The sequence below is a fragment of the Bos grunniens genome, chromosome 16, assembly GCF_055505025.1.
Source record: "Bos grunniens cultivar Pamir isolate PY7600 chromosome 16, Bosgru_T2T1.0, whole genome shotgun sequence".
Taxonomy (NCBI): domain Eukaryota; kingdom Metazoa; phylum Chordata; class Mammalia; order Artiodactyla; family Bovidae; genus Bos; species Bos grunniens.
Genome location: NC_141180.1, coordinates 79,263,983 through 79,285,882, shown reverse-complemented (window position 1 = coordinate 79,285,882; position 21,900 = coordinate 79,263,983). Strand labels below are relative to the sequence as shown.

The 21,900-nt window shown below is 59.5% G+C and overlaps 1 protein-coding gene across 4 annotated transcripts; it reads right to left on the bottom strand.

Annotated features, from left to right (window-relative positions):
* Window positions 1-977: 977 nt before the first annotated feature.
* SLC45A3 (solute carrier family 45 member 3) lies at window positions 978-21,626 on the bottom strand. Of its 4 annotated transcripts, XM_086345613.1 has the most exons (6): window positions 21,202-21,268; window positions 19,653-19,727; window positions 7,748-8,142; window positions 6,098-6,880; window positions 4,973-5,238; window positions 978-2,748 (listed from the first exon to the last, which is right to left on the bottom strand). In XM_086345613.1, the coding sequence occupies exons 3-6, from the start codon at window positions 7,917-7,919 to the stop codon at window positions 2,317-2,319; spliced, it is 1,653 nt and encodes a 550-aa protein (XP_086201739.1). In that variant the 5' UTR covers window positions 7,920-8,142; window positions 19,653-19,727; window positions 21,202-21,268; the 3' UTR covers window positions 978-2,316. The 4 variants fall into 4 exon arrangements, with proteins under 4 accessions (XP_086201739.1, XP_086201740.1, XP_086201737.1 ...); XM_086345614.1 differs by lacking the exons at window positions 19,653-19,727; window positions 21,202-21,268 and adding an exon at window positions 21,551-21,626; XM_086345611.1 differs by lacking the exon at window positions 19,653-19,727 and having other exon boundaries at window positions 21,202-21,328.
* Between the last annotated feature and the right edge of the window lie 274 nt (window positions 21,627-21,900).

Sequence of the window (21,900 nt, the reverse complement as noted above, 5' to 3'; positions counted from 1 at the left end):
CTATAAAGAAAGCTGAAAGCTGAAGAATTGATGCTTTTGAACTGTGGTGTTGGAGAAGACTCTTGAGAGTCCCTTGGACTGCAAGGAGATCCAATCAGTCCATTCTGAAGGAGATCAGCCCTGGGATTTCTTTGGAAGGAATGATGCTAAAGCTGAAACTCCAGTACTTTGGCCACCTCATGCAAAGAGTTGACTCATTGGAAAAGACTCTGATGCTGGGAGGGATTGGGGGCAGGAGGAGAAGGGGATGACAGAGGATGAGATGGCTGGATGGCATCACGGACTTGATGGACGTGAGTCTGAGTGAACTCCGGGAGTTGGTGATGGACAGGGAGGCCTGGCGTGCTGCGATTCATGGAGTCGCGAAGAGTCAGACATGACTGAGCGAATGAACTGAACTGAATCTCTAATCCTGAACTTAAACAGGCAATATCAATAGAAACTCACCACGTATTGACATTAAATATTTTTTCCCCTAGTTTTGTCCACAGAAAAGGCCTAATACCAACAATCAACCTAAGCACCCCCAATGCCAATATTATGGTTGCTGTGGAAAAAAACCTTTTTCCACAGAAATCAATCAGATGCCCTTAGAGAAAATAGCTCATTTCAGATCTATGGCAAGAAACACACAAGGTGAGCCGGGACATCTGTTAATGCCAGAAAGCAAAGCAGCTTTCAAAGACCATTAAGGTTGCCAGGTGCGTCCTCTTGCTGAGGCTGATAACGGGCGCTTGCTCGTCTTCTTGGCCTCACTGTGAGCCCTGTGATAAGGAAAATGCGCCCCCTCCCTGTGCCTTACTCCCCTTCCCCCCTAGAGGGTTTCCCCAGTCCTCAGGCAGCACAACCCAACAGGCAGAAGACAGATGAGTGCTGGTCTATGGCTCCACCTGCTGGTGGTACTGGGACCTGCCGCTGCCCAGACCGGGTCTTGACAGGGGCTGGTGTTTCCCCCTCAGAAAAGACACAAAGACCGATGAAACATAGAAGAAGGCTTTAATTTCATCACCATAAACATTATACTCTGATTGCTCACATACAGCATAAAATATTTACTCCGCTAAATAAATAAGACGTGACATTATTACAAACGGCACTTAAACCCCCAGAGAGATAAGACCTCCTTAGCCCAGGCAGGGGGTGCTCCTGAGTTTCTGCGCTAGAGTTCTTAAGCACAGATATGCCCTGGGGGCTGAGACGGATAGAGGCTCAAGGAGCCACACTTTGTGCTTCTGGTCCCAAAACAGCCCCAAGGAGGGGGCTGTGGAGCGGGGGAGGAAAGGTGGGCTTGGAGGCCCAGTCCTAGGCCCAAGTCCTAGGCTTGGAGGCCTAGTCCCAGTCCTAGGCCCCCCTAGGCTGGGGGTTTGGGGGCTGGCAGGATCATGGGGTAGGGGGTGCTAGGGAGGCTGCTGAGACCTGGAGCCCCACCCTTCACATTCCCCAGCCCTCCCCACCTCGGGTACCAGGAGCTGGGATATCAGTTGGGGTGAGTGGAGTTTGCAAGGTCAAGGTTAGGCAGTTTGGGGGCCAGACCAATCCCTCCAGGAGAAGGAGATTCTGGCAACCCTCAACCCAATAACCAACCATCTCAGGGGACCTAGTCACCGAGGATCTCATCCTACCCAACTCCTAGACACCTTGATTCTCCTTCTACTTAAATAAATAAGTTAAATATTTAAAGACCAGGGTCCCTGTGATGGCACCACAGGGGCCAACAAGCAAAGTCCTAAGTGTAGGAGAGGGGGAATAGCAGAAAGGGGGTGCTGGAGGGCGGGGCAGCTTGCCTTCACCACTCAGGATTGTGCTCCCCCCAAGTCCTTTTCGTACTTGCAAATCCTGCAGAGTCTCACAGCAGAAACTCCCACGCAGGAGCGACGATGGGAGAACCTACAGGATAAAGGCCCTTGGTGCCAGAACAGGTGGTTGCATTTACTCAAATTTGGGATTTACCCCAATCCCTTCACTGGGTGTATCTTGACCAGGACACTAGCTGTCCACCTTGAGCCTGGGTGATCCCTGGGCAGAGTCCTGCATTCCAGTGCGTGGACTTACTTAAATGCCCTGCCCTTCTCCCCTTGAAGAAGTCCAGACTGAAGCCTTCTGAAGAGCTACCAAGCCAGCCAAGACTAGCTTAGGGCTGGGAGGGAAAGAGGTGGGAGGGAAGAAGCACCTCGCTGCCACCAGGAGGCAGCGGAGAGCCACACCAACCACTTTGGCAGCAGCAGAAAGGGCAAGGCCAACCCCGGCCCCAGGAGGCTGAGCAGGGAGAGCCGGACCGGGAGGCAGGCCCTCCGCCCTCCGTGCCTGGCGAGCACCCTACACAGAGTATTTGGCCAAATCACTCTTGTCAAATACTACCTGCGTGACAAAGTAAATGGCAACCAGACCCAGGCCTGCCGCCGAGACCATGTAGGCAGTGACGGACTGGCTGAGCTGAACGATGAAGCCCATAAACAGAGACGGGGCCACCTGAGACAGCAGGAAGGCGCTGTCCAGAATGGCCAGGTCTAGGCAGATGCCTCGGCCCGGGATTGCCCTGGCCTCCGGTGGCTCAGCCACCGTGGTGCGCACGGAGCCCTCGCAGGCGGAGGCCCCGCAGAGAGCGGGCGGGGCTGCCAGCAGGCCGCCAGGCCCCCCGTGTCCGTGGGGGAAGGGGGATGCAGCCTTGGGGCCCGGCAAGAAGCTGGTCATCACGCCATCCTCGCCGGCACCGCCTCCGTCGTCTCCTCTGTACTTGGGCAGGAAAACCTGGGGGAGGGGAGGGGGACACACCAGGACAGGTCAGCACCCAGACACGGGGTCCCCCAGCTGTGAGAACCGGCCCAGGCCTTCAACTCAGGGTCGAGAGGAAGCCAGCAAAGGGCCTCAATGAAAATCGGGAGCAGGGCAGAAAACTGGGCAGACCCCGGCGTGGTCTGCGTCTCCTGCGAGGAGTCTCCTCGGGAGTGGGGGTCGGGGGCCCGGAAGGGGACCCCTGAAACCACATGTCGAGGTCTCCTCCAGCCTCTCCTCAAATCAGCATGGCAGATGCACTCAGTACTGCCAGTTCGGAGGGGAACAGAACCCCAAGGTAAAAGGAAAGACAGGAGAAGGAAGACAGGCGGGCAGAGAGACACGGCGGAGCGGAGGAACACAGGTGAGGTCCGCCGCCTGAACCGCACGCTCCTTCCCGGCCTCCTCCTCCCGGCCCCTGCCACCTGCCACCGGAAACCGTCGACCCCCACACAGAGATGTGCCCGCTGCGGGGCCTAGGCCCAGGCTGCAGCTGTTGCCCTCCTGTGAGGTCTGTGGCCCCAGCCTGGGCCAGGCAGGGTCCTCAGACTCAGCCTGGAGAAGAGAGGAACACCCGTCCTGGCTCCCATGGCCTGGATGTGCTCCTGTAGGAGCCGTCCTGTCCTTCTCACCGTCTGCCGGGGACAACCACGGCCTGCCCCTGCCCTGCCTGGGACGCCCCAGAGCCTCCCATCTGAGGACAAGGCCCGTGTGACAGCCGTCCCAGGGCCCACGCGTGCCTGGAACACCGCGTTCTCAGGGTCGGCTGCATCAGAGCCGGGAGACCGCGGCGGAGCTCTAGCCAAGGCTCGTGTGCTGCCAGGAAGCGGAGGAGGCGGGCAGGCAGCACGGGGCCAACGGTGCCCGGGACCCTGCCCCAGCCGGCCGCCCTGCCCTGGGGACAGACGTGCTCCCCAGTCTAGGGGAAGACCAACCGCAGCACATTTCCTGGCACGTGTCCAAGGCTGGCCCCTGGACGCCAGCCTGAGCCCCCAGTCAGCGCAGGAGAGACTGGAGGCTGATAAAGGTCATCGGCACCCACAGGGGCCGCGGGGGTCAGGTTCCCCCACCCACACCCACCCCTGCAGCTACCGATTGGGTTAACACGCCCCCCAGCTAGGTGTTTCCTCACCCGTGGCCTGCAAGGGGCAGAACAGGTCTCCCCTGCAGTTTGGAAGCCCTATGACAGCAGGCTGAGTCTCTTTTTTCTTGGGACACCCCTGGACAGAACTCTGCAACAGGGCTGCAGCTCAGTGAGGCTAGTGGAGGTCACAGAGGTGACCACACAGCCTGGCTCAGAAGGTTCCCACAGGAGGAGGCTCCTGGAGGGGCTGCTTGCTGCTAAGTCGCTTCAGTCGTGTCCAACTCTGTGCGACCCCATAGAGGGCAGCCCACCAGGCTCCCCCATCCCTGGGATTCTCCAGGCAAGAACACTGGAGTGGGTTGCCATTTCCTTCTCCAATGCATGAAAGTGAAAAGTGAAAGTGAAGTCGCTCAGTCGTGCCCGACTCTTCGTGACCCCATGGACTGCAGCCTATCAGGCTCCTCTGTCCATGGGATTTTCCAGGCAAGAGTACTGGAGTGGGGTGCCATCGCCACTGCTTAGAGGGGGGCTAAGCAGGGAGGAGGTCCCCCGACTTACACAGTGCCCAGGCGAGCAGTGGCAGGGGCCTCAGGCTCTGAGAGATCCACCGTGGGGGTGGGGGAAGCGGACGAGGCAAAGGAGGGAGGCAGGAAAAGGAAGATAAACTGAAAGAGGGGAGGGAGGAGTCGGGAGCCTTCCCTGTCTGAGACCAGAGCAAGGTCAGTAACCAGGTCTCTCCCTGGACAAGGCCCACGCCAGGCCTTTCCCACTCACAGGCTGCGGAAGCTAGGTGCCCCAAAGGTCATCTGATCCAGCCCCCTGCTTCTGCACAGAACACTGCAACCCAGACTGAGGACTTTGACTAGCCTGCTTCTTCAGGATTTCCAGAGGATTTCACATTTCCTGCAATCATCCACTTGAAGGGCTTTATAATCCTGACATCAGGATGTCATTCCCAGAATCTTATCTACACCCTCCTTCCGCAGCCCAGGTCTCTGGCCCTGGGACCACAACAGGCTTCCTCTCCCGTCAAAGAATTCCTCCTCCAGCTTCTCTGGCCAGACCCTGGCTCCAGACTGCTAGGTCAGCCCTCCCTCCCCCGGCTCCGCTGAGTACCTGCTTCTCGCGGTGGTACAGGGAGGCGAGCGTATAGGGCAGGATCTGCAGGGCAGAGAAGGTGACGCCGGTGAGGGCAGCCGAGGCGGTCACCACCGCCACGCTGCGGGACAGGCATGTGGCGCCAGCCGCCACAGGGAAGGCCACCACGCTGGCTAGGTAGACTGCCCGGGTGCCGAACCGCTGCACCAGCCGGTCCATGACCAGGGAGAAGAGCAGGGAGATGGCGCACTGCAGGAACAGCCCCAGGCTGCCCATCCGGACCCCTGGGGGTGGAGGGGGAAAGGCCATGAGAGGGGGTGGGGACAGTGCTCAGCACAGGGCGCAGGGCACTCGGAACCAGGAGCACCGGTCTCTGAGCCCATCCGGACCCTGAGCCCATCCTGACCCCTGGGGTGGAGGGGGAGAGGCCATGAGATGGGGCTGGGGAGAGGGTTCAGCACAGGGCGCAGGGCACTCGGAACCAGGAGCACCAGTCCCTGAGCCCATCCGGACCTCTGGGGGTGGAGGGGGAAAGGCCATGAGACGTAGTTGGGAGAAGGCTCAGCACAGGGGCACAGGGCACTCGGAACCAGGAGCATTGGTCCCTGCTGCCCAAGACCCGCTATTGCCAGACCCGCACCCAGCACCCCGCACCCACCCCAAGCAGCAGGAGTCTAGATTAGGGAAAGTGATCACAGCCACTGGCCAAGGGCCAAGGAAGCCGTTCTGAGGGCTCAGAGCACTCAGCTTCCAGGAGGGGGCCAAGACAGCCCCGCCAGGGCCTCCAAAGGAAGAGTTTGGGACACCTGAGCTGCAAGGCGTGGCCACGGCAGCGGCGGCGCAGAGCGCACACAGAACGTGGGGCCAGGCAGACCTCGGCCCGGCCTCCGGACCTGAAATAAGCTCAGCCTCTCCATCCGCCAGGTTGGGGCAATGACTGATCAAAACTTGACAAACAGCCCGAGGCTCCACTGAGGTTGCAGCCAACCTGCTGCTCTTCTCCCTCAGCAACTGCATATGCAGCCTGCACGCTGGCCCATTTTCCAGGTGGGGAAATCTGTGGGCTGTGGGCGTCTCCCTATGCCCGAACATCCATTGGAGGGCAGCTCCCACAGCAGCCCCCCGGGACAGCCAAGGCCTTACCTTCATCATAGTGTCTGCGGGCCTCCGTGCCTGGCTCAGCCCCAGGCACGCCCTGGTACAGCCCCTCGCCCACGAAGTCTGTGTAAAATAACGTGAACGTCATGAATGCCATCCAGCTGCACAGCTCCGCCACAAAGAGCCGGCGCAGGGCGCGGGGCGTGCGGCAACAGAGCCGGCGCAGCCAAGGACAGAGGGCACCCAGGCTCCGCAGGGCCAGGCGGGTGCGGCCTGGGCAGCAGGGCGGCACCGAGGGGGCAGAGAGCCCTTCCGCAGGCTCGGCTGGGCCCAGGGCCGCCTCCTCGGCCACGAATGCCGTGGCTGCCACGCAGGTGAGGAAGATGAGAGCAAGCAGCCCAAAGAGGCACTCCTCCTGGGTGCCCAGGTAGGGCGCCAGGGCGCTGGCGTCCCAGTCGATGGCGGGCAGGAGGTAGCCCAGGCAGCCCCCGAGGCCAATCATGAAGGCGTAGACGGAGAAGGCCTGGCGACAGTGGTCCGGGTCCCGGAAGAGGTCAGAGAGCAGGGCCTCCAGGGGTGTGAAGCACAGCTGGCCGCAGAAGGCCAGCAGCCCCACGCCTAGGATCAGCAGCGCCAGCTCCAGCGGCCTGGCGTCCGGGCACAGCAGCCCCGCCAGCCGGCTGGCCCTCGGGATGAGGAAGAGGCTCAGCAGGACGCCCAGGGACAGGGCCCAGATGAAGGGTCTCCGGCGGCCGTAGCGCCCGCGCCAGTGGTCACTGGCCGAGCCAAGCAACGGGACCGAGACCAGACCCAGCACCGGACCGATGCCTGCAAGAAGGGCGAGGAGTGTGAGCGAAAGGCCAGGGCTCAGGAGGGGCGGGGGACGGGGACCAACCTCCTCGAGAAGGAGGGACGCGGCGACGACATCGCATGCAGGGCCCACTCCGCACTGGTGCTGTGCTAACCACTTCACCGGACCCCGACACATGCCTCACAACTGGGATCACTAACGCCCCATGTTAAGACTGAGGCATGAAGCAGCCGGTCAGTGATAAGTTGCACGGGCACGGAGCCAGGGAGGGCGGGAGGCAGGGTTTCAACAGGCAGGCTGACCCCGACCCTGCCATCCCGACAGACCCCTCTTCCTGGGAGTGAAGGAAGTGACCGTTTGCTTGGTCACCACCAAACGATGGTGCCCATTCGCCTTCTGTGGCTTTCGCAGAATTCGTCTCCAGCCAGGAGCCCAGCCCCTGCCCTGGGGGCCAGAAAGAGCCCTTGCTGGTTGTGGGGGGAACCCCAACCCAATTTATCCATAGCTAAGTTAGCAGTACAGCTGGGCTAAGTCACCTAATCTCTCATTAGCCTCCACTGTCTTCTCTCTGAAATGGGTAACCTCAAAGCGTTATTGCAGGAGTTGGATGAGGCCACAGGTCTGAATTGCAAACTGATGAGGCAGTTTCTCCACGTCTCAGGGGGCTGTACATGTGTAGGGGCCTGGGACACAGAGGTAACCAGGGAACGGCCCTGTCCTCCTCTTTCTCTCGGAGCCCCTCGGCGCAGGGTCAGCCCTCTGTTCAGCAGCACTGACCCCCTGGCTAAGGGGCAGCAGGCACCTTCTGGGTAGAGGCGCTGGTGCCTTCCTTCCCTGGGAGGCCTGTCTCTGGAGCAGGAGGGGAAGAGGATGCAGTGACTCACCCAGCACCATGGTCATGAACTTCTCTTCCACCCCCACTTCCAGCAGCAGGGGTGGCACGTAGGTGATGCCCGCCGCCAGGCACACCTCCAGGCCGAAGGTCAGCAGGTTGACCAGCAGGAGCTGGGCCTTCCGATGCCTCAGCAGGCGGCCTGCCCACAGCCTCTGGACCATGCTGGACCGGGCAAGTGGGGCTCTGGCCCGCTCACACGCTCCAGAATGGCTCCGTCTCCGCCTTGCTGCAGACGCCGAGGCCTCTCCTGGTTGCCACCGACCGCCGAGGACTCAGCCAGAAACCCACTCCTGCAGGCCCACTGTGCAGGTCTGGTTTCTCAGCCATGCTAACCGCCTGTCATCGTGGGGGGCCTCGGCAGGGTACAGATGTCAACACTCGATCCTAAAAGGGCAGGGACAGTCACAAACACAGAGCATTAAGTTCCGGGAACCTAAGCTCTAGGATTCACTCTGAACTCTGAATCTGGTTCACCCCCCGGGCTGATGGCGTGGCCCTGACACCCAGGAGCCACCCCCTATTGTGCAGGCAGGAAGTGCATGTTCATATTAGCTTAAGGTTGACCTAATTAATAAGGTAAACATGATATTTAAACCTCAGTACACTCCAGAGGCTACTAGATGTTAGTAATTCTCTGTTTTGAAATCTTTGCAACTTCCCTTGTTTCCTAGTATAGAAGGGAGGGGGAAAAAAAAAAGTCAAACCAGCTGAATTCCCAGTTCCCCAGGCACTGTTATCAAGGTGCCCCTGGAGACCCTCTGCAAGGCCCGGTTTGTTTTTCTCTCTCCACTTGCCAAAGCTGGGCTGTTCAATTCCCCTTTGTTAAGATCACACTTCCTATTTCACATTGCCTGGCCACAAGCCAAGCTGCACCAAACTACCACCCCAAGGAGGAGGACAAGGAGAAGAGAAAAGGCTGTGGTTTCTTGGGTTGGGTTTGAGCCTGTCATTGAAACCATTTGAAAAGCACTCCCCTGGAAGAACCTCAGCCTGAAAATCCCTCTTGAGTTTCTCTCCATGCTCAGTGGCCATGGGGAAGAAGCATTCCCGTGTAAGCTGCCCAACTATCAGGGGACTGGGGGGCTGCTCCCAGGTCCCAGCCTCACCACCTGGCAGCCACTGTGATGATGCCAGTGACCCCGGGGCGGCTCCCCTCTTGGCCCAGAAATCCCCGCAGCCCTTTCCGTTGGGCCTTCTGCTCAGAGATCCCAGCAGGGAAGACCCACCCTGGTCCCCAGCCCCTCGGGCAGTGGGCCTCTAGGTCTTGCTTCCCGACCACTGCACCCACTTCAGTCCATTCTGTTTACAAGTGACCACAGAAGAGGGAAAACCAAGTCAGCTGCACAGAGAAGGCAGAGAGGGGAGCCCTGGTCCCCTAACCTGTCATCATCCCGTGGTGGGTAGACAGGTGGACAGAGAGCCTCAGGCCACTCGTGGCTGGAGCCTGGAGTGCCTTCTCCAGTCTCACTGACTCAGCGCCACAAACGCTGCTGAAAAGCACTACTGCAGTGCAAGGTTCACGGCCGAGAGCCTGGCTCCAGCCCCTGTCCCCACCGAGCGCATTCCCGGAGCACCGTGCCCTCTTCCGATCTCAGCGTCTGCTTCCTTATCTAACACCACGAAGCCCCGCAGGGCCTGTGCATTACAAAGCATGCTGCAGGTGCTGTCTGCGCTGCGCCACAAAGAAATCAGATGCGGTCAGTGCTGGCTAAGAAGTGTCCATCCCGTAACTGCCTGCTGGGGTTGTGCAACTTGTAGCCCAGGAAGAAAGGGACTTCACACGAGGCTGGACAACCAGCAGCCTCCTCCTCCAAGAGCCACTCAGACCCAGACCATCCACTTTGGAAAGAGACACGGACTGCTATGGGGATGGCATGGGAGAAACGTGAAACACGGACCCATGTGGTCGCCAGAGTGGGTTGGGGGACCAGAAAGCACCCTTAGCTGGGGGCTGTGGGTTCCGCTCGAGTTCTCCCCAGTCCCTGCACTGCCATGGCAACCCCAGGAGGAAAGCGGGGGGCCATGGAGACCAGGGGGCAGTGCTGTCTGACCTGGAGGGAAGGGTTCTGGGTCTAAAGGCTTCCAGCCCCTTCCATTCCCCACCCTGGGGACTCCCCTGCCCTGGGCTTTAAGGGACCAGGTCCTCCCTGAGCAAACAGAGACTTTATCAGACCCGGCCTCACCCACATCCGGCACCCATTCCCAAACCCTGGTTTGCCCCGATTGTTTAGAATAAATTGCAGCTCTCCAGCAACTATCAAGCAACCCCCCTGCCTCCCTCCCTCCTTCGGTTCAGCTCCCCACAGCCAGGACTGAGGAGGACGAAATCCTTCCCATGCCCGGCTCCTCTCTCCACCCTCAGGAGGCAATCCTTCCCATGCCTGGCTCCTCTCTCCACCCTCCAGAGGCAATCCTTCCCATGCCTGGCTCCTCTTTCCACCCTCTGGAGGCGCTGTGCCCAGGACCAGGGCCTGGGCCAGCTGAGGGATTCCTGGGGAGGAGGTGGGCACCCAGCCCTGCTGCTTCTGCACTCAGGGTGCTGAGCCTGGTCTCCCTCTCTTGGGCACCCCTGCCACCCCAGACTCTCCCCAGCCCGGAACTGCCCAAGAGACGCCCAAGCCCATGAGAACACCCTCCCTTCCAAAGCCCCTCTTTCTTTTCCTTACCGTTCCCCAGTGCCCCAGCCTCCCGTTTGACCCCCCGTCAGCCCTCAGGAGGAGGAAGCTAGAGGAGGACTCCCACCTCAGCCCTCAGGAGGAGGAAGCTAGAGGAGGACCCCCCCCCCCCCCAGCCCTCAGGAGGAGGAAGCTAGAGGAGGACTCCCATCTCAGCCCTCAGGAGGAGGAAGCTAGAGGAGGACTCCCATCTCAGCCCTCAGGAGGAGGAAGCTAGAGGAGGACTCCCATCTCAGCCCTCAGGAGGAGGAAGCTAGAGGAGGACCCCCACCTCAGCCCTCAGGAGGAGGAAGCTAGAGGAGGACTCCCACAGTACCAACTCTAGTCACCAGTGGTCCTCCCGGAGCCTTCTAGACACAGAAGAGCCCAGGGCCCAGGCTCGGACAGGCAGTCTGTCACCACCTTCCTGCCTCCCGCTCCCATCTGCATCCCAAGGAACACCTCTCCCTAAAGCTTGAAAGTGACGACTCCCGATAGGTCCCCCCGCTTTCAGAGCCCCCTGCGTCCTCAGGGACACAGGCAGGGCAGCAGGGTCCACTCCACGCCTCCACCCTCCACCCTCCAGCCTCAGAGACGCTTCTGACTCATCCTCCTCCCCACGGCTCCTGGACCCACCAGAGGAGCTCACCTGGTGGCGAGGGGGCGGGAAGACGAGGGAAAGGGGGCTGACCCTGTGCACAGGAACGGAAGACCTCTAGGAGAACAAGTCCCTCTCGAGGTCCAACTGTTTCCCCCCTTCCTTCCAGATCCTGGATGACAGGACAGCAAGGAAGCTGAAGGAACCCCAAGACTTCTGGAAAGCTTTAGGGACCTCTGCCCCAGAGCTCAAGCCCTTTAGATGGAGGGTGAACCTGCATTTTACCTGCCCAGCTCCAGATACCCAAACACTCCGGGTGCCACACTCCCAGAGCGGGCTATAGGCACCAATGCAGCTTTCCAGCACCCACTCTAGCAGAGGAGCCTGGGAAACGTTTATCTAAAGAACAACTCACGGACAGCAGCCCGGGGTGGGAGGTGGAAGGGACAGCAGGACCTAAGTGCTGCCCCCACGCCCAGACACCCCAAGGAGACTCCAGCATGACCCCCAGAGGGCGGCTCCTAAGGGCTCAGCCAGGGGTTTGAGCGGATGGCAGAAGGTCCTGGGCTGGAGGGCACCCCTGTCTCCCTGGCCCCTCTCAGGTTAGGCCTCAGCAGGGAGTACGGAAGTGCAACTGAGCAACAGGAGTGAAACTTGGCCTGAACTTTCTCTCCAAAACTCAGAGGGCTGGAGGAGGCTGGTGGGGGGGTGGGTGGGAAGGCCCCTCCAGGAAGGGAGTGTGGAGGGACGCATAAAGAGGCCTTTGAGGCCGTTCAAAGGGGCTCCTGCCACCCCTCCGGCGAGGTGGGGCTGGGGTAGCAGGCGGCCCCCGCGGACGACAGAGGCCGAGGGAGTGGGCTGGGGGCGGCATCTCTGTGGCCTCTTTATGCAGGCCGGTGCCCCCACATCGCCCAGGCATCAAAGGGCCCCAGCCCCGGCCTGACCCCGAGCCCCCCGCGACGTGCGGTCTGTGTGAGCCCGCCATCTTTCTCACGAGGCCAGGGAGCCCCTCCCTGCAGAGAAGGAAACGGGGAGGAGGCAGGGTTAGGGTTAGACTCAGCAGTAGAAAGGGGTCGGGTCACCCCGGGCCAGGCTCCCTAATGCCCCCCAGCCCAGGCCGGGGCTGCAGGTGCAAAGGATCCCACAGGTAGAGGTCCCGAGACCGCACAGGACGAGGGACCCGGTTTCCTCCACACCAGACTGGACCCCAGAGCCACACCCCACATTGCCGTCTCTCAGATCCTCTAGGGTCGTGGGCAGGGAATGGCTCTGGAAGCTCACCAAAACCTCTTGGGGGGGGGGGGTCACCCAGCCCCTTGCCTCAGACCCAGGGGGCCAGTACCTTTGGTCCTACCTCGTAACACCTAGCCCCCTGCACCCCCAAAATGAGCTCTTCACAGGAGCCTTAGGACACCCCAGAAAGCCTGTGCTGGCCAGACAGGAGATGGGAGATGAACATGCTTGAGAGGTGGCGAGCTTTCCACCATGACAAACCTCTCTGCCTGGGCCGCTGGGCTGTGGGAATTCCTCCTGTCTGGGCAGCGAGGGAGAAGGGGACGCGGGAGGAGCCTCCATGCAGCTCCCACGCCTTCCAGCCCACGTCAGCCTGCATTCTCCAGGCTCAAGTGTACTTCCAAAGAAGCAAGGGTCTGCTCCCCAACCCCGACCCGACCACCGGCAACAGCTATCTGCATAAGAAGCCAGGGCCCACGACCCCCTAGGCTCCCCAGGACGTGCCGGAGCCCCACTCGGAATGCAGCCGCAGAGCGGGAGGCCCGGGGCTGCGGCCGCGGCAGAGAGAAGGCCCTCCCCCACCTCCTGCAGCCCAGCCCCGGCCTCCCCCGGGCCCAGGGCCGGGGATTTAGCGTCCGCCCTGCTGCGCCGCCTTTTCTTCGCTCGGACGGGAAGCCTTCTGCTTAGCAGCTTGTCAGAGCGAGCGCGGGGCTGCGAGCCGGGACACAAAGGGGGATTAGGGAGAGACCTCTCGGCCGCAGAGTAATCCGTCAAACTCCCCCTCGGCTGCCGCCCCGGCCCCTGCCCGCTCGGGCCCCTTCCAGCTGCTGCGGCCCTCTCCCCGCCCAGCCCCTGAGCCCCGCCACGCTGGGAGGCAGAGACCCCCAGTCCCCGGACTGGGGGTGGGGGGCGGCCGCAGACACTGGGAAAAGGGCAGCGGCTCCCTCCCCCCACTCCCCCCGACGTGTGAAAACCCAACAGGTGGCAGCGCGCGGAGGGAAGCCGCTTTTGTTGCCTGAGAGCCCCAGACCCGGCTCTGAGACACACAAGTGCCTGGGGAGGCCGGGGGGAGGGGAGGGGAAAGGACCCGGGGCCCAGAGCCCGCCCACCTCCCCCGGCCAATGCAGCCACGGGGCGGCGGGGCCTGCCGACCCTCACCTGGGCCCGCCTAGGCCGAGCGCGCCTCCCAGAGTCACCTGGCAACCCCATGGGGACGGTCAAAACGGACACACACCTAACGCCAGGCAGCCGGCCTCCGGATCAGACGCCCCTCCTGCAAACAGCGGCGACCCAAGGTCCCTCGGGACCACTTTGACCCAGTGCGGTCCGGATGGAGACAGTCAACTGGCAGCTCTTTCAACCCAGACATCCCAGTGGGTTCTCCAGGGTGGCCAAGTTTCGACAATCAGCCTGACCTGGGTTCGCCTGCCAGCTCTGCACCTCACTGTAACTATAGGGCCTTGTTCACTGCCCTCCCTAAGCCTCAGTTTCCTCATCTGCAATGACCAACAGCAGCTAACACTGAGGTCTACCACATGCCAGGGGCCCTTCCAAGCGTTTGAGTCTTCCAACTGGCTTGATGAGACAGTTGCATGAGTGCACCCACTTGACAGGTGAGGAAGCTTAGATGAATACCACCAACGTCTCTCACCGTGTGTGAGAGCAAGGACCTGCAAATTCATGCAGCACTGGGCCTCCTCGTGGAGAAACGTGGGAAGGGGTCTCTCATTCCCAACAGGAGCAGCAGAGGTCGCAAGGGGACCAGCTCTGCGTCGGCTTCCACCCCCCTCACCCACGTGGCTCCTGCAGGGGCCCCCAAAGGCACAAAGAATGCCAGGAATGTAAATGCCTCCCCAGGTGCTGGCCCCAGCAGGTGAGGAGAGGTCACTGGGCAGACGCGCCTGTGCTGGAGGCTGCGAAGGGAAATGGAGGCTGGGGTAGACATTTCCAGTTAGGGGACAGTGTGGTTCCCAGCCACGGAAAATCATCACAGTGGCCGACACTTGCTGACTGTTCAGGAGGTTGTCTGCATGTACCTGATGTATCTTCTCCAGTTCATACCATTTGCACAATCCCACAAAGTATTTGACATTCCTATTTCACAAGGATGAAAGGAGAGGTTCAGAGAAATACACGCCCAGGCTGCACAGGTAAAAAACGGTTGAACGGAAAGTTCAAACTGTTCCTGAATTCTAGAAAGTGCTCTGAACTAGGAGCCTGGACAGTGTAGTTCAGTTTCAGCAACTTTCACAGCTGTGTATCCTGAAATACCTCTCTGGGACTGTTTCCACACTGTAAAATGAGTGCTAGTCTAGATGCTGTCTCAAGTTCTTTACAACTGTACGGCGATGTGATCTCACACCTGCCCCCTGGCCCCAGGTGGGGTGCTCACCATGGACGGTGCCCACCAACAATGTCGCATGGCACTGGCCGGGCAGTCCTAGTCCTCTACCACCGAGAGCCAAGAGGAACCAGGTGGAAAAGGGTTCACCAGCTACACTTACCCCATCCTTTACCTGCCTACACAGTGCTCAAGTACATAGAGTGCCAAGGGTCAGCGGTCACCTGAAACTGATCCGAGTAACCCACCCATCTGGGGGCAGAACTGACCTCTCCCCTACTCCCTCCCAGAGCTGGACTCTGTTCCTGGCAGAGTAGCTAAATTCTTTCTCAACTTGGGCCACAATGAACACTTCCCTACAAGGCGGGGGTAGTGGTACACAAAGAACCCCTTGGCCCGGGGTGGGGGAGAGGAACACAGGAGAAGGGCAAGCGGCACATTCAGGCTGCTGGGGAGTCCCCTCCCCCTGCTCCCTACAGCCCTGCAAAGTGAAACCTGACCAGCCTCTCTTGCAGCGAACTCGCACTTTGCCAGCCAGCCAGACCAGGCGGCTCTCCCCAGCCATACACATCCTTGTCCCCCCACCCCCACCCCCGAGCTTGACCTCCCTCAGAAGGTGACAGATACAGGAAAGAGACCAGGGCATGGAGGTCTGGGCAGACCTACTAAGGAGCAGAGAGCCCTGGGCCCGGGAGTTAGACCATGGTGCTGGTCCCACCCCTGGATCTCAAGTTCAATGGTCTCTGAGGCCCTTTCAGCCCTGATGCTGAAGCTGAAACTCCAATACTTTGGCCACCTGATGCGAAGAGCTGACTCATTTGTAAAGACCCTGATGCTGGGAAAGATTGAGGGCAGGAGGAGAAGGGGACGACAGAGGATGAGATGGCTGGATGCTATTTGCTAACTCAAGTATGCTTGGGACGAGGGAGGCGGGGGCATAATGGAAAGCACTGGGGAAGGGGGTCTGTCTCTGACTGACTGCTGGAGTTTGGGTAAACTCCGGGAGCTGGTGATGGACAGGGAGGCCTGGCATGCTGCGGTCCATGGGGTCACAAAGAGTCGGACACGACTGAGGGACTGAACTGAAGGGAACTGATCCTAGGGTCTGTGACCAGCCCCATTTACCAGAGGGGGCTCTGGGCTGGACTCAGTCTTAGGGATGTGTTCTTCAAAACAGTCCCCTTAGCAGTGAGCAGAGTGTGAGGGGCTCCAAGAAAGAGGCATTTTTTCTGTTGCTGCTAAAGAGCCCGAGTTTGCCCACCTTTGAAGAGAGTGTGCCTCATTCATTACAACCTCACCTCCCCCAGAGAAATGTCAGTGAGACTAAAGCCTGCCCACCCACCACCACTGAGCCCCCCTCTGTGCAAGCCCCGCTGTGAAGGGGCTGGGGATTGGGAAACAACCCACCAGCGCCCTTCAGAAGGGCCAAGATGCAGGCAAAGCACCATGAGGTGGTGCAGGCGTGCATGCTCCGTGCTCTCCAGGGTTCCTGGAGGAGGCTGAGCCGTGAAAGTCAGCAGGCAGGAACTATGCACAAAAGGCAATGTCCATAAAACACCGCCACGGGAGCCTGGGATTGCTATATGCACCTGCCTCTCCTTTTAGCCCCTTCCCAGTCAGGTGTCGCTTACTCCTTGGAAGGAAAGTTATGACCAACCTAGATAGCATATTCAAAAGTAGAGACATTACTTTGCCAACAGAGGTCCGTCTAGTCAAGGCTGTGGTTTTTCCTGTGGTCATGTATGGATGTGAGAGTTGGACTGTGAAGAAGGCTGAGCGCCGAAGAATTGATGCTTTTGACCTGTGGTGTTGGAGAAGACTCTTGAGAGTCCCTTGGACTGCAAGGAGATCCAACCAGTCCATTCTGAAGGAGATCAGCCCTGGGATTTCTTTGGAAGGAATGATGTTAAAGCTGAAACTCCAGTACTTTGGCCACCTCATGTGAAGAGTTGACTCATTGGAAAAGACTGATGCTGGGAGGGATTGGGGGCAAGAGGAGAAGGGGACGACAGAGGATGAGATGGCTGGATGGCATCACTGACTGGATGGACGTGAGTCTGAGTGAACTCCGGGAGTTGGTGATGGACAGGGAGGCCTGGCATGCTGTGATTCATGGGGTTGCAAAGAGTCGGACACGACTGAGCGACTGACCTGATCTGAGTCAGGTGTGGCGGGAAGAATACCAGACCTCAAATCATGGGACATGGGATATTCATCAGCACTGGGCTTGTTTTTATTTTCAAAGCAGCCATCATGTTCCAGTTACCTCCCCTGGCCCTCCCCTCCCTTTCACCTAAATCTTATCCAGCAAAAGTCCCCACGTCCCCCAGGGCTACCTGAACCTCGAGCTGCCAAGGACCCCTTTCTCCCAAACCCTGATGACACTCACTGGACACTGAGTGATGGATATGGTCCTCCTGGTCTCTGACTTGTAGTCCTTCCCTGTCTCCCACTCCACCAGCCCTTCAGCTCCTAGAAACCAAGGAGCATTGTCCCTGCTCAGGCCCTGCCAAGGGAGGTGCTCAACCAAGGGCCTTAAAGGTGCGGCTGATTCAGAGTTCTTGTCTGATGGGATCCGACCAGTGTGTCCAGGTACACTGAAGGTGCTCTGCTCTAAGCCACAGGAGCCAGGAGCAGGAATCTAGATTGCCATACTCCCAGGGATGGGTCAGGCACTCCCAGCTTGAACGCTATTTGCTAACTCAAGTATGCTTGGGACGGGGGAGGCGGGGGCATAAGAGAAAGCACTGGGGAAGGGGGTCTGTCTCTGGCTGACTGCTGCTGGGGGCATGCTGTCTGCCTAGACATTCATCTGGCCTGAATCTGATGACTGAGGGACTGCGGGCTATGAGACCAGAGGCTGGTCTCCAAACTCCATTCCAGCTGGCTCATCCCAGCTTCCTAGAGAGAATGACCTCTAGAATTAACAAAGAAGGCAAAAAGAACAAACGTACCAAGCACCTGGTCTGTGCAGGCTCCTTGCTAAATATGGTGATCTCATTTAATCCTTACCGTACCCTTGTAAGGTGGATACGATCATCTCCATTACAGACACAGAAACCAAGGCCAACAGGTGAGGTAGGCTTGTCTCCAACATCAGAAGCAAGAAGGCCCACAAGTCGTTAAGGGTCAGTGGCAAAATGTGGACTTCTTCCCGTGGGGGAGGAAACACAGACTGTGTAGCACAAAAAGGGCTTACACAGGAAGTTCTGGTCAGCCATCAGGACGATCCCGTGATGGCTCTGTCACCAGCCCCTGCCCCCAGGCGGGGACACTCAATACACTGGACAAAGCTCCACGCTGCAGCTCTGCTGCTGGGAGTCAAGTGGCATCACCGTTCAAGACACTGGGCCTGGTACCAACTGGTCCAGCCTCCGCCCTTGCTATCCAGCAAACAGGGCCCCGGACTGTTAACATACAGAAAGCCAGGCTGGGTTTTTCTTCCTGACACCAGAAAGCAAAGGGTTCCCAGGGCTGGGGCGGGAGGACAGAGCAGAACAGTAACTTCAGAACCCTCCCTCCTCTCGCACAGTTTCTCTAAAAACCAGAACAAAAAAAGTCTTCTCTGCACAGAAGGCATTTAACCTTTCAGGCACTGTACCTTCATCATTTCATGGCACTTTCTTCCAACTTGAGGAAACAGGCAGGGCAGGGGTTTCTGGACTGATCGAAAAACAAGCCATGCACAGTACTGACAGGGAAGACACCAGGACGTCAAGTCCTGCTGTGTTCTTTGCACCGGACAAGTTCAACTGCAAGTGTGTCGTTTACAGCTTACATACAGTTGTATACGGTATAATTCCCTTGCTAAGAAACTTTGGTTCCTGAGCATGAACCATAAGGACTGCCTCCATCGCTACCAAACAATAGCAGCTGACGTTATCACGGTGGCTGTGCTCAGAGCTTGAGATCGTCAGCTTGTTTAATCCTCACAATACTGCGAGGCAGGTACTGCTATCCTCATCTTACAGAGGAGGAAGCTGAGGCACAGATAGGTGAAGTAATTTGTGCAAAAGGAAATAAGACTGGGACTTCCCTCGTGGCCCAGCAGCTAAGGCTCTGCACTCCCAGTGCAGGAGGCCCAGGTTCGGTCCCTGGTCAGGGACCTAGAGTCCACATGCCACAGCTAAAGAGCCTGCATGCCACACCCAAGACCCAGTGCAGCTAAATAAGTAAATAAAAGGAAACAGAATTCAAACCCAGGCTCTTAACTAGTCATACGGACTCCCCAGAGTACAGAAGGCCTTGATCCCAAAGAAACAAAGTCTACAGCAGAACCCAAGAACAGAGGCCCAGGGTGGGTGCTGTTGTCCACTAGGGCACACGTGTGCATACAGTGGGTATAGTTAACACCAGTTACCTGTAACTGACACTTGTTACCTATCAGGCACACAGTCCAGTGCTCTGTATGCATGGTTTAATAAAGCTGGAGTGCTTTCTACATTTTAGACATAGGAGTTGGTGATGGACAGGGAGGCCTGGCGTGCTGTGGTTCATGGGGTCGCAAAGAGTTAGACACGACTGAGCGACTGAACTGAACTGATGTGTACATATATTTATATTTGCTCCATTATTATTTAATAAATAACAAAGCTACAGAGTAGGAATTTTCATTATTACTGTCATGTCCATTTTGTAGCCAGGGATACTGAGACTTAAAAGATGTTACGTAACTTGCCCTTCATCCCTCAGCCTGTGGAGCAGCCAGGATATAAACACCTGACAATCTGGCTTGTTATCTATGATACTATGTTTCAGGCTCCAAGAGTCCTGATGAGAGCTTAATCTGCCTTTCAGAGTCCTCAAGAACAGCCGGCCTCTCTCCCTTTTCTCTCCAGAGCCCTGCCCAGGCTGAGAGAGAGGTATTTACGCTATCCCTCCAGCACCCAGCCTGGAGGTATCTCAGTGGCCACCGAGGATCACTGTGCAGCTCCTCATCCTCCTGAAGGACACCGCAGAGCCGGGAGGGGCACACTCCATGAGCAGACAGAAAAACTCCCACCCCCAACATGCCTGCACTAAATTGGAGCCTGAACGTCCACAGCTGTACTCACAGCTGTATTTTTACCTTCAGATTCATCCTGTGGACTCAAGTTCCATTTTTCTGGGCACTTTTAGAACAGAGTCCTGGTTTCGGACAAGCCTGGTGAGAGGAGATAAGGGAGGAATGGGAGGATGAGACCCGTATTTGTTGGCTGTGATCTCAAATAACTTTGCAATCTCACACTGGAAGAAGTTGCTCTATAGGGAAGGCTGGGGCAATCAGCAGCCTACACTGCCCTCCCCACCCCAACACGCCAGCCTGCGGGCGGGCCTCCGCGCAGGGGCGTCCAACACCAAGGCTGTCCCTCTCCGAAGTGAGCCCGGAAAGGCAGTCAGAAGCCCCCCAGGGCCTCATCAAGCCCCCGAAGAACGTTTTCGGGAGCCCAGCAAGGATCCCTTTAGGCCCTGGTCCACGGACTGCGGCCAGCTGCAGACGGCAGCTTCGCCGGGATGGGGTCTGTGTTACAGCTGAAGAACAAGTCTGCACCAGGTACCCACCGGGCCAAACCCTACTGTACCCTCCAGTCTGGCCCCTGAGGAAAAAGATAGGGAGGTGTGGCCCTCGGGGCGGGGGGGCGGGGGAGGGCGGGAAGCGGAGCAGGTCAAGAGTGCCGGTCAGGAAGGCAGACACCGATTCAGGGGTCAAGGGCAAGGTCAACGCACAGTGATGTAGCACCGGGGACCACAGGGGACCGGGGCAGACCTGGTCCTCACCCACGGGACCCGGCAGTTCCCTGGGGCCTTCCCCTGCAGGCCTGGCCCGGAGCCCTGCGACGCTGTGGTGGGTGCCCGGGGACCACCTCAGCACACCTGTTGGCTGATCTCAGGATTTTCAGCACCTCTGAGCCCGGGAGGCGAAGATAAGGACGCCCTTTCTTTCCCCCCCTCTTCTGACGGATAACCGAGGCTCAGGACGGCGCGCACACTGCAGCCCAGCTCTCGGCCCTGAGCCAAGCCCCGAGACTGACGTGCAAAAGGGCTCAGCCCCCTTTCCCTCCTCACAACCCCTCACTCCCCCCAGGCAAGCCGCCCGCGCCCGAGGACCCCGCGGCGTTCCGGCCGTCGGCCCCTTCCTCGGCTCCCAGGTCCCGGGCTGCGCGCGCCCCGGTGACTCACCCTGCCCCTTTCCGGTGAAGCCGAGACAAGGGAAGAAAATAAACGCAACTTTCCAAAGAAAACTCTGACGCGGGAGAAGGCCACCGGAGCGAGCGGCCGCTGCGCCCGCAGTCGGCCAGACCCGGGGCTCCAGGGAGGGGCCTCTCTCCGCCCGCCCCGCCGCCCGGTCGGTCGGGGACGCGGGGGACCCGGCGCCTCCAGCCTGGCCCGCCTCCGCGAGAGAAAGCGCGGCTCCGCGGGGGCCCCCGCAGCCCGCCCGCGGCAGGGCGAGGGGCGCGCCCCGGGAGCCTGCAGCCCGTCACACCCCCCGGGACTCGCGGAGCCAGCGCGCGGGCGCGGGACGGCCACCGAGCCGCCCCCTCCCCGAGGGCGCAACACACGCGCCGCCGCGGAGCCCGGCAGCGCCGCGCCCCTCCCGCCGGGACCCTTCCCGCGGAGCGCGGCGGGCGCGCCCCTACCTGGCCGAGGCGGGCGCCTGTCACCCGGGGCCGCCGCGCGCGGGCTCGTCCCCCCCGCCGCCCCCAGCGCGCCAGCCGGCGGCTTTTAAATCTCCAGGTTACTCGGCGGGGGGAGAGAGCATGCGCGCTGGGCCCGGAGGGGGCGGGGCGAGGCGGGCCGAAGGTGGGGGGCTGCGGGGAGGGGGCGGGGTGGGGCCGGTACCCAGGGGAGGAAAGCGGGAGGTCCCCGAGCTGTCTTTGTAGCCGCGACCGCGACGGGCAGCCCCCGCGTGGCTCCCAGACTATCATTACCTAGGGCAGTGCGCCGCCCCCTCGCCCTCGCCCTCGCCACCAAACATTTAGGTAGTACCTGCCCGGCTTCTCGGGGCGCCTCCGCTCCCCGCGGCCGGTCTGCAGCCATTACCCGCGCGAGCTATGCCGGCCAGCCCCTGGTCCCCCGGGCCGAGCCGCACCCCACCCACCCAGGACCAGCCCTTGCAAGAGATGTCGTATTCTCCCCGAGTTACTCTTCCTACTGTTTGCTGTTCTCGGAAGCAGAAAGAGCTTCCTGATGGCTCACTCAGTCCCTCTTTCTGAAGTTAAAAAAGATTTCAGATTTTTTTCTTTCTGCTTAAGGCTGTGTATCGGGAAAGGGGCGGGGGAAATAGGATATGTTGACAGTAAAATGTTCCCTTTATCAGCTGTTGAGCAAGGTCCCAG

Excerpts from the sequence above, each read along its gene's own strand:
- SLC45A3 (XM_086345614.1), bottom strand. The coding sequence starts at position 7,919 with ATGGTCCAGAGGCTGTGGGCAGGCCGCCTGCTGAGGCATCGGAAGGCC. Across the intron at positions 6,881-7,747 it reads GTTCATGACCATGGTGCTGG|GCATCGGTCCGGTGCTGGGT; the intron begins GTGAGTCACTGC and ends CCCTTCTTGCAG. Across the intron at positions 2,749-4,972 it reads TGTACCACCGCGAGAAGCAG|GTTTTCCTGCCCAAGTACAG; the intron begins GTACTCAGCGGA and ends CCCCTCCCCCAG.